Genomic DNA, 11,656 nt, shown 5'->3' with positions numbered 1-11,656 from the left:
ATCTCCTCCCTCCATGCTCCACCTTGAGGGGGAGTATTAGAGTAGCATTAATTTGTTAGGATCCTGATTGTAACTATCACGGTTTGTTACCTTGTATATTAAAATAGATTAGCTTGATTTATGCTTTCTGTTCCTTAGTTTTAGCTGATTTCCTGATGTAAATAGATTAGCTTGATTTATGCTTTCTGTTCCTTAAGTTTAGCTGATTTCCTGATGTAAATAGATTAGCTTGATTTATGCTTTCTGTTCCTTAAGTTTAGCTGATTTCCTGATGTAACCAATTGTAAATCTTGGTCTATATAATAGACCCAATTTGATATATCATTAAGCTGCGAATTACAGCAACTTCTGTTAAGAATCTTTTTTTTTTCTCTTTTCTTTCATCTGACCTTTCTTTTTTGTTTTTTCCTCGGCAGGTAACTAGTGTCGTGCGGGTTCAGTCGATCCCATCGGTTAATGTTGCCCTATTTTTACTTCATCATGCGGAGAGAATCAGCTCATGTGGTTCAATTTTTCAGAAACAAATGATTACTTTTTAGAAGCTTTTTAAGGTTAAAAAAATATTTTTACTTTAAAACAAGTTAATTCAATCGGGTAATTATTAAAAACAATAATCATATGTGAAGACATGTAGGTGTATTCAATCGACAACTTTAATTCCAAGATTGCATGTGCTATAAACCAGGAAGAGTCATCAAGAAGCAAGGCATGTGCAACTGGTGATCAAAACAAATGGATGCGTACTTTGTTATTTAACATGTACTCATGTAGGGAACCCTCGTCCCCTGAAAGTCCCAACCTAACATGGTCATTTCTTCTCCCCAATTAAAATTACAGCATACTGAGCACCAAAAGTGTCCCTTTGGTCATATTGTCAATCATGTTATCAACCTTATCATATTAATTTCTTCCACATAATTTATCACTTTAATGACAGTAATGTTCGATCTGTTGTCTTTCATAGCTTTTTCTCCAGCGTGTTTTTTAGTTTATTTAGCTTATTGAAAACAAATCATGCAAGTGCAATGAAATTTCCATCATCTTTCTCGTCTGTTACCAAAAGGTAAAAGTCCAGTCACAGTTAGACGCTGAAATCCCACCCTATCGCAATGGAAAGAACCTCCTACTCGCAAAGAAATCGCTCTTATCCCTCTCTTCCCAACTTATGCTCTAAGTTATTGGTAGACAAAACAAAATAATAAATATAATGATAGTGATCTACTTGTCACTGCTCAGAATGACAAATAGCGCGACAGTGGTCCTAATTTTTATTTAGACTAAATATCTTTTTGGGTCCCTAACAAAAAAAATACGGTCTCATTTAGTCCCGTAAAAAAAAATTAGTCAGTTGTTCCCCAACAAATTTAAAGTGGACCCATTTTAGTTCTTTTAAGGGACTAATATGGGTCTTTTTGAAATTGTGAGGGACCAGGATTTCAACTAAAAGGGTCAACTTTGAATTTGTTAGGAACCAACTAACTAATTTTTTTTTGTAAAAGACTAAAATATGAACCATATTTTTTTATTAGGGACAAAAAGAATATTTACTGTTTCAATTACTTTTATTGTCCAGAGCAATCTTGATAATCAGAGTTGTTATTTTCTTCCCCACCATGTTTTGGTCACTTGCTTGTGCTTGTCCGAAGCATTTACAACGCAACAGGATAGGATTGTCGCTTCGAAAGTACTCTCTCACCTCATTCCTTCGAAAACATTTTTGGTATTGCAACATTTTTTATCAAATATAAAAAATAATATATTTATATTATTCATTTATATTATTTTTATTTTTATGATTATTTTTTTCTATAATTTTTTTCTTCCCTTGTGAGAAAGGGAGTACCTACTCCCATTTTATGCCAAATCCAGTAGAATACATAGGGGGTGTTAATAGGTTTTATTGGGTCGAGTTTTATTATTAAAAGGTTAAATTTGTGTTTAAATATATCATATTGACATAGGCTCTAATCTATTATAAATATAATTATCAGTCTGTGGCCTGACTTATTTACAAAAAAAAAAGTCTTAGCTTGTTAAAAAAAATAAGACAATAAAAATGATGATGGACCACGAAGACGAAGTAAAAATTAGTTGAATTTAATAAATTAGTATTAAAAAAATAAAAATAAAAGTTAGTATATCAGACCAGCATGATAGACTTTAAGGTCGAACTTTGAAATTGAAGCCTGAAACCTTATTATTTAAAGAGCTTTTATACAAATTTAAGTCTGTATCTAACAACTAAGATAGACAGGTCAAGCCATGGCTCTTTTAACACCTCTAGATATACAACCTTATAATATGTCATTAAAAAAAATCAGTAAAATGAGTGCTATTGTCTTATTTGATTAAATTGGAGAAAAAATTAAGAAATTTTGGTATCAACAATGCTGCTTAAATTATTTTATTTTATTTATGAATTTAACGTTTATAATGTTAATGGTATCAATCACGGAGAACATTAAAATGAAAAAATTGGATCATATACACTTTTATGGGATAGGTTATTCTGCATACTCTAATTTTGCTTACCTTTACCTACCTCTTTCATTATCGTTCGATTACGATTTAATCCAACGGTTCATATTTGCGAAATAAAATAAATCTTTTTTCTCTTTTTTTTTCTCCTCACTTCCTCCCAACCCTTTCTCTCTTCCTCTAGGTCATTGTTTGCAAACGTATTCGAGTTTAATCGACACTTGAATAAAAAATTAAACGGAAATGAAAAGGGGTTATAATCTTTTTATCGAAGAAGAGGTGTGTACCGATCTTCTTATTTTGCAGATCATTAATTTTTTTGAAAAAGCTATAAAACTATAGATAGTTAATGAGTGAAATGAGAGAGATTAGTATGAACCTGTGTATACGATTTCAATGAAAAACAAATGACTCTCCTCATGTTTGTTGTTGATTCATGTTTATAATTATCTTACATATAAATAAGTGTACGACATCTGGTTTTGATTTTTATTTTTAACACACATGTCAATTTTATGATTAGATGTGGGATTTTTTAAACAATAAGAAAATAATTATGAAAATAACTTGATTCTTAATATGTTGTTTCTCTGTAATATCTCTCACAGCTTTTTGCAGCACACAAGTGTCATTCATTTATTTAAAAATATTGAACAATGTACAAGTATCAACTCTTAAAACGTGACCTAGAGGAAGATAGAAAGGGGAGGAGAGAGAAAGGGTTGGTAGGAAATGAGGAGAAAAAAAAAGGGAAAAATAGTTTATTTTATTTCGCAAATATGAACTGTTAGATTAAATCGTAATCGAACGATAATGAAAGGGCTAGGCAAAGGTAGGCAAAATGAGAGTAGGCAGAATAACCTATCCCCACTTTTATATGTTTAGAAGATAATTTCATATCCTAACGAAAAATTTTAAACCCTTTATTTGTTAAGTTAAAGTATGTATTTGCTTTAGATTAAGTTGATTTATAAAAAAAAATTCTTAAAAAGTAATACGGATCATTCTTAATTTTATTCAAACATGTGTTATTCTTATTTTTTGAATTTCGAAATAAAATTATATATAATAGGGAATAAAATATAAAGTCCAATAAATTTTTAAAATAAATATGTAACTTTTAAATTATTACTTTCTTTTCTTGGTTCTTTATTATATCCTATGTTTAAAAGACTCAAATATCTTTTCACGGAATCAGCGCGTGTATAAAATGACTACTCGGTATTAATATTTATCTTTTATGTCAAATTTAATAATTAAGATGAACTCTTTATTAAGATTAAGATGAAACTACCAACTAGATGTAAAATCATCAAAAATTCATTTAAAGGAAGAAGAATTTATTGTGGCACTCCACAAAAGGAAGGAAAACAAATGAACTATAATAACCAAATTCTTTCTGGAAAAAAGCTGACACGGCTGTGAACTATCATTTCCATACATTAACAACTAAAAGCAAGATGATTATTTTTCTCATAGACTCATAGTATACAAGAGCTCCTCTCATGCATGCAAACACAAAGTGCAATCTAATTCTTACCAAATAGAGAAGAAAGAAAAATATAAAATGAAACTCATATTGCAATTTGTATGTATATGAAAGAATTTCTCTCTCGTATGATATTGAAAAAAATAATACACTTATTTTTTGAGGTTATTATGTGGTAAAACATGATGTTGTATCAGATTATTTAGATATAAACATACGTTTGGCTTGCGGTTAGTGCAGATAAGATATTTGCAGTAAGTCCAATACGATGTCGTCGTTTTGAGCGGAAATCATGGTGTATTTGTAATTTTAATTTATTTCAGGGTTATAATAGTCTTTATATTTATAATTTTTTAAGATTTCAATACCAAAACGACGCCGTTTTGGGAATAAATGCAGATAAGTTATCTGCATTAATTGTAAAAACATTTTTCCTATAAACATATTATTCTTACATTTATATAAGAATAAATGATTTTATATTTAATATTGATCATTGATCATTGATCTATTTAATTATATCAAAAATTCACATAACTAAAAAATTAAAACTATAAAATATAAATGAGATCATTAACTAAAATTGAAAGTATAACTTATATAAATATAAAATCATCCTATGACATAAATATTTGCTTACTGCACTAATCCCCTGAATAAATAAAAAAATAATAATAATAAACGATGACGAGCCACTGCAGCTACAAGTACAACCATGCATCTTCAATTACCGCCGTGATGTCAGCGGCGTTGTCTCCGATACAGTGTGTCCACCGCCACGGCACATTATTTCCCACGTGCTAAACTAAGCACTCCTTTTGCAGCTCTGTGGCCGAAATCCGAACCTCTCATTTTCCAAATCATATTCAACGTAGAAATTCTGCTGCTGGTAGTTCCCTAAGATGATCGCCGGACCACCAGCCCTCGCAGGACCGGCGGCACCTCCGTCGGAGACAATGATCAAACAAGCCACCTCTGCATCGCCGAACAACGAGAAATAATTCGCAACAGGCAACGCCATCTTGGCGCCGCCTTTGAATTGGAAAGTTAATTCAGGGAAAGGCACCTTTTTCACACCGGAGAAATTGAAACAGGGACTCAAACCAGATTGGGTTTCAACGTCCTTGGCACGTGTGTAATTGGCCAATTGCTTCTCGAATTCTTGCGCCACCAGATCATAGACGGGCTTTTCCATGAACGTGAACGTTGAACCAGAGTCCACGACGGTGCCACCATTGCCGTCAGAACCTGGCTCCAGTACCTTGAACGGAATCTTCACTTGCTTGCCGCCGACGATTACCTTGCGAAGGGTCACGTAGTAGTACTCTCTGAATGCGGAGTTGTTAACAGATGGGTTTCGGTGAAACGGCGTATAGCTGAGTCCACGGGTCTTGGCGCCGCCGGTGGAGTCAATCTGCAAAATGAGGTCACTGTTCTCCGGCGATTCGTCGAACCGGTGGGAAATCAAGCAGTAGGAGAATCTCTTGAGACCCATCTGCGACGGCAGCGATTCTTTCCCGCGTCCGAAGCCGGCGATCCCGGACGGTTGCCGGATCGAAAGGATAGAACACCCAACGAGAAAATCGGTTACGATTTTTCCCGGAAAGTTGAGATTTTCCAAGAGTAAAAGCCCAGCTGTTGAGCCCAACCCGTATTGAATAATGTAAACAGGGCAATTCAGGGTACAATTCTGAGCATCGGGTTTGCATCCTTGGCATCGAGAATGCACGTCGGGGCCGAAAAGCCACCCACATTTTGGGTTTTTGCAACCTACGATCTCGGAAGAAGATGAATTCTTAGGAATGAAGGTATGATTTTTTGTTGGGTCAATGTTTGGGAAGTTACAATTGGAACAGGTATAGCGAGAGGAGCAGGGGAGCCAGACGAGGCTGCTTCCAGTGTCCAAGACGAAAGATAAGGTTTGAGGTGGGGTTCCGAATTTAAGATCTACGGAATATCCTCCATAACCTTTGGGATAAACTGGTGTTTTGACAGGGGAAGAAGAATTGTGACCTGATTTGCGGTGCTTGAGGTGATGGGCCCTGGATAGAGAAGCAGATGCGGCGAGTTTGATGGTCTGAAATGGATCAGAGGATGAGGATTTGGTGAATAAGGGAGAAAGAGGGAGGGTAATGGTGTTGGGTTTGGAAGAAGTGGATGCGATTAGAGACAGAACACAGAGTAGAAAGAGAATGCAAGGAGAAGCCATTAGAAGACTTACAGTGTTAAGAACTGAGATAGAATAGAATGAATGGGCATTCTTGGGTTTTGGTTATTTATTTATGGGAAAAGTGTCTATACATTTAAATTACACAACTTACATCCTTTCACTCTCACAAAGAGGTGGGACCCACAACTTTATTTTTTTTGTCAACTTTCTCTCCTCTTTTATCTATCTCTTTCTCTCTCTTAAAATGACACAACTTTACATCCTTCAAAATTATACACACTTTTCCCTTTATTTATAGATAAGGTAGCTGTAGTTTCCAACGGGCAAGAACCTGGAGTGGGTTTTGGGGTAACATTTGACCTTAACACGCACGCATATACTTTTAACAAAATATGCCCCATCGACAACGGTGGAATTTGGGCTCAACCGCTCACACTGACATCAGCCTCCTACCCTCTGCCGATGCTTTGTCTCTTTTGGTTGTTTTCTTTGAGAATGACAGTGACTTTTCAATTCATTTGTAAATCATAATCAGGGTAAAATTTAATTGTTCTATTTCTATTCAATGACTACCATGTTTACAGTATAAATATTATGAATATTTTCAGTATTCTTTATTCTACTTTTTAACATAAAATGGAATTTTAAGATAGTCATCGGGAGGATCAGCAGCTTTGTCCCAGATTCCTAGCAGCTTTATTCCAAAAGAAAGTTTGGATATATTTAATTCCGCCAAAAATTCAACCTCAAACTTGTTCATAAAGTATCCAATCCAAAAATTGAACCTGAACAGCTCACGTGATTATAGTAGACTTTAACCATTTTATTTTTTATTTTATTTTTTGAGTAAGTGACTTTAACCAATTTAAGTTATGTTATTAAATTCGAACATTTCATTGACTCTTAGATCATTGGTTCAATCAGTGGGTCACTGATTTAACCACATAACCCAAATATGTATATAAACTTATATTTTATACTTAATTATACGATAAATATTTTAAAAGGTGCAAATGAACCAAGAACTAAATGTAGCCTAGTGATAGATACTATGATTTATATCTTCATAACAAGGATTTCATCCCCACTAGATGCAACTTTTGAAACAATTCTATTAAATGATATAATAAATATATTAAATGGTGCACATTAACCAACAAGCGAACTTAGACCAATGGAAAATAGTTGTTTGCAATTCTTATGGACATAAGATCAAAGCCCAATGGTAAATAGTTGTTTGCAATTCTCATGAGACATAAAATCGAATCTCAGCGGCCGCAACATAGGAAACATTTTTTTTTCCAAAATCAGTTAATATCAGTTGAACCGTGGTTCACCACTGGGTTGCCCAATAGATATCGAGTCAATAACATATATGGTCCATTGCTAGAATCAGGACAATTTTTGGGCTGATCCGATTTCAATAACACTTAACCATAACCCTAAGCAATAACCAATAATTTAAAAAAAAATAGTATAACTATTAAAAATGTAAACATTTTTTCCTAAAGAGGCTTCGACGCAAAGTTGGAGAAAGGCTTGGAACCTGACTGGCAAGATTTTCAAAATAATATTGATTCTAAAAGACGGTCCCCAGTTGTTGTATTTTTGCTAAAGTACCTGCTGGATCATCGAATTCTGATGGACCAAAGCGCCGATGAGTGACCTACATAAAAGAAGCCCACGTAGGAAGTAATCCATCTAAAATAGCTCTTGAAACCAACAAGTAGTAGGCTGGTCCAAGTGAAAAGAGACAAGAATTAAATGGTCTGCTTTTGGTATGTGATAATATAGACAAAAAGCCAATTTGTCGGGTCACCCTAAAAAAAAGTGGAAAGTCTAGTTTCAATGGTCGGGAGCTGGTGTTCTTATATCCAACATTTTCATTTCGTAGTGCATGTGTTGAATTTGGACTGACGCCAAGAATTCCATTAGTAAAAGTACCAATGGTAGAGGATATATAGATCTCAAGCAAACAAGAAAAATCTTGGCGGATAATATGAAATTGGTTCTTCTGAGATTCTTGAAGTAACGTGTGGCCGTCTTGGAGTTGTGTTTCAAATTCTTGCAGACCCAAAAATTGTTGTTCACGTAGAAATTTCGCTGTATGGAATTGTTGCACTAATTGTTCTAAGCGATTGGTGAGATCTTTGAATCGTGTATTTTCTGCCATTGGGAGGTTGAGATAGAATGAAAGCACAAATATAGGGTTTGATAGAATAAATTAAGGAAGATAAGTGATAAACCTTTAGTTTATCTTATTTTATAGACTAAATTAATATAAAATATCAAGTTAAATAAGTCAAAAACTAAGGTTTAATATAATAATCATGAACATTATCTGAATTTTTGTTTAATGGAATCATCTTTGCTATTTTTTAGGGATTTGTTGACAAAAGGAGTCAAAGATGAAGATTGGATAAATAGAGATCACAACTAGAAAAGATAAGATCAAGAGATGATAGAAGAAGATCAAAAACAATAAGATTGAGGATCTTATCAAGTTGTTAGAAGTGGGAGCTTAAGCCCCCATTCAGAAGCTTAAGCTCCCTAAAAACGCAAATAGCTACTGCCTCTGGGCGCTTAAGCCCCCAACTCAGGGCTTAAGCGCGCCACAAGAAGAAAAAGTTGTCGCGAGGAGCGCGCTTAAGCGCCCTTCAGAGCGCTTCAGCGCGCAACGCGAATCAGAATTCACTGTCCTAGGGCGCTTAAGCGCGCTACAACAGGCTTAAGCGCCCAGACAGATCCAACTTAGGCCCATTCGAGTTTTCTACTAGGATACGAACTCTTGGCCAATAAAAGGGCCATTGGGGACCAGAAATACATAACTTTTAGATTGCTAAACAACTCTTGGGTGCTTGGAGGCGGAGGGAACGCGAAGAAACATCAGATTCATGTTCGTGAGCGGCGGAGACGGATCAACGTCAAGTGTTCACTGGAGATTTTGAAGATCCACCAATCACCTATGGAGTTTGGGGGAGCCTTTCTATTTTCTTTTGTTCTTGATTTTGCCATGTCCGGCTAGTTCTTTAAGTAGTTAGGGTTAGATGGATTTTAGTCGATTTATTATGCTTTGAATAATTCGTACGTTAATTTTCCTTTTTATCATGAATGAAGTTATCTGTTTTTAATGCTTTATATAGGCTTGAATCTTATATAATGATCATCGGTAAATGCATGACAATAGGGATGTTGGTGTGTGATCCATATCTGATAATTTCATCGTAAACGCTATGATTCTAGGAATAGACATAGAGTTTGCGTAACCTTAAGATTCTTGAACTTAATGCTTGCATTCTTGGGAATAACCGGGGAACTAGGGTTCTTTCAAGTTTGTAAAGGTTTTAGGGTAACAAGGGATTGAGCTCTAATAACACGCGAAAGAATTGGTTAGATTGATATTAAGGACGGTTAACGTAAAGAAGGACTTTGAATCATAATAAGGAGATTAAAGGAAATCGAACCCCTAGCTACGTTCTTTTACATTCTTAAATCACATCTTTAATTTCTTGTCTTTAATTCTTGCAAGTAATTAGCTTAATATTTAATATTTCAATTTTACAATTCAAATCCTGTTTCCAAATACACTTTCGATTGTCCAACTAAGTTTGCGATAGTGAATTAGTGCTTGAACCGTAATCCTCGTGGGAACGATCTCTTACTTAATCATATATTACTTGTACGATCGGTGCACTTGCCGTGAGTAGCAACAAGTTTTTGGCGCCGTTGCCGGGGATTACTATTTCAACATTAATAGTAGCTATTAATTCTTTAGATTGGACCTTATTTTCTGTTATTTAATTTTCTGTTATTTAAATTCAGTTTTATTTTCTTATTTTATATAATCTATTTTTCTGGTTTATGCGAGGTACCGTTGACACCGATTCCTTGCAATTCGACCCGGAGATAGAGAAAACAGCAAAAAGAAACAGAAAACTTGCTAAAGAAAGAAGACAGCAAGAGAAAGAAGCTTCAAGCTCAACAGAACCGAGAGAAGAAGCAATGGGAGACAACAATGTACCTCCACCACCTCCGAGAACGTTGGGAGATTACATGACTCCTGCTCGAGTTCCACAGACGGCGAGTATTGTTAGACCAAACGTGGATGCTAACAACTTTGAACTCAAGCCGGCACTTTTACAATTAATTCAGAAAGACCAATTTGCCGGAGGAAGCACTGAAGACCCTTACATCCATCTGGAAAACTTCTTGCTATATTGTGATACCTTGAAAATGAACGGGGTGTCTCGGGATGCTATTTTGCTCAGGTTGTTCCCATGTTCACTTAAAGACGAAGCAAGAGGATGGTTGCAATCGTTACCTCAAGGAAGCATCACTCACTGGGACGACTTGGCAACCAAATTTTTGGATAAATTTTTCTCATCTTCGAAGATGGCAAAGCTCAAGGCGGATATCACTTCTTTTGAACAAAAAGAAAGTGAATCTCTATACGAAGCATGGGAAAGATTCAAAGGACTGCTCAGGAAGTGTCCCCAACATGGCATTGAAGCCTGGGAGCAAGCGAAAACCTTCTTCCAAGGGATGACGCCGAACACAAGAACAGTGGTGAATGCTGCATCAGGAGGGTCCTTGAAGACAAAAACTCCAGAGGAAGCCTTGGAATTACTAGAGTCTCTAGCCTCTCAGGAGTATGATAATGCTCCCGCACCACAGAGAAGAGCGGGGATTATGAAGCTTGATGGCTATGATGCCATCTTGGCCCAGAATGATCAGATCCTACAGTCCAATAAGAAACAGCAACAACAACTAGATGCTCTCACAAAGCAATTTTCTGATTTTCAAGTTTCCTCTAATACTTCAGTAGCTCATGTTAATACTTTTTCTATTGTTTGTGATATTTGCGCAGGTGCTCATACTACTGATGACTGCAAGGCACCCGAAACTGCAGATGTTAATGGAATTTGGCATGATCAGAAAGTTCCATATAATCCAGGGAGGAACCAATACGGCAATAACCAGAATCAAGGGTGGAGAAATAAAAATCAACATCCAGGATTCAGTTATAGCTCGAATCATCAGCTAAATCCTCCTATGCCAGCACCACAGCAACCTCCACAACAATCAGAGTGGGAGAAAGCCTTTGCACAACTATCCAAGACCACATCAGACTACGTTCAAAGTACCAATGCATTCAGGGAAGACACTTCAACCTTTATGCAGGAGACCAGGGCCTCATTCCGGAATCAAGAAGCCTCTATCCGGAATCTTGAAACCCAGATCGGTCAATTGTCAAGGCAGTTCAATGAAAGAACCCAAGGCACTTTCCCGAGTAATACAGACGTTAATCCAAACGCACACTGCAAGGCCATTACCACTAGAAGTGGCATTGTAATTGAACCTGTGATTAAGCCTTCAGTAGAGAAAAAGAAAGTTGAGGGACCTGCCATTGAAGAAGAAAAAGAGAAAGAAGTTGACAAAGAGCCTACTGCAGAGAAAGCTGTTCCAGAAAAGAAAGAGTTCAAATGGGAGAAAAAGAAAGCTCAAGAAAGACAAGAAAA

At 35.8% G+C, this 11,656-nt stretch overlaps 1 protein-coding gene and 1 non-coding gene across 2 annotated transcripts; both read right to left on the bottom strand.

Moving 5' to 3' along the window:
* Positions 1-4,568: 4,568 nt before the first annotated feature.
* Positions 4,569-6,176, bottom strand: LOC133284904 (probable aspartyl protease At4g16563). Its single transcript, XM_061482042.1, has one exon. It carries the CDS (start codon positions 6,174-6,176, stop codon positions 4,773-4,775), a length of 1,404 nt encoding a protein of 467 aa, XP_061338026.1. The 3' UTR covers positions 4,569-4,772.
* A 4,359-nt stretch (positions 6,177-10,535) lies between these two features.
* On the bottom strand, positions 10,536-10,642 carry LOC133284984 (small nucleolar RNA R71). The gene has a single exon (XR_009747954.1). It is a non-coding gene; the product is annotated as a small nucleolar RNA R71 (small nucleolar RNA).
* Between the last annotated feature and the right edge of the window lie 1,014 nt (positions 10,643-11,656).

This window comes from Gastrolobium bilobum, unplaced genomic scaffold, assembly GCF_033153095.1.
Source record: "Gastrolobium bilobum isolate Gb01-03AN ecotype WA unplaced genomic scaffold, APGP_CSIRO_Gbil_v1 utg8437, whole genome shotgun sequence".
Classification (NCBI taxonomy): domain Eukaryota; kingdom Viridiplantae; phylum Streptophyta; class Magnoliopsida; order Fabales; family Fabaceae; genus Gastrolobium; species Gastrolobium bilobum.
Note: the sequence above shows the minus strand (reverse complement) of the source record. Positions and strands in the feature narration are given on the sequence as shown.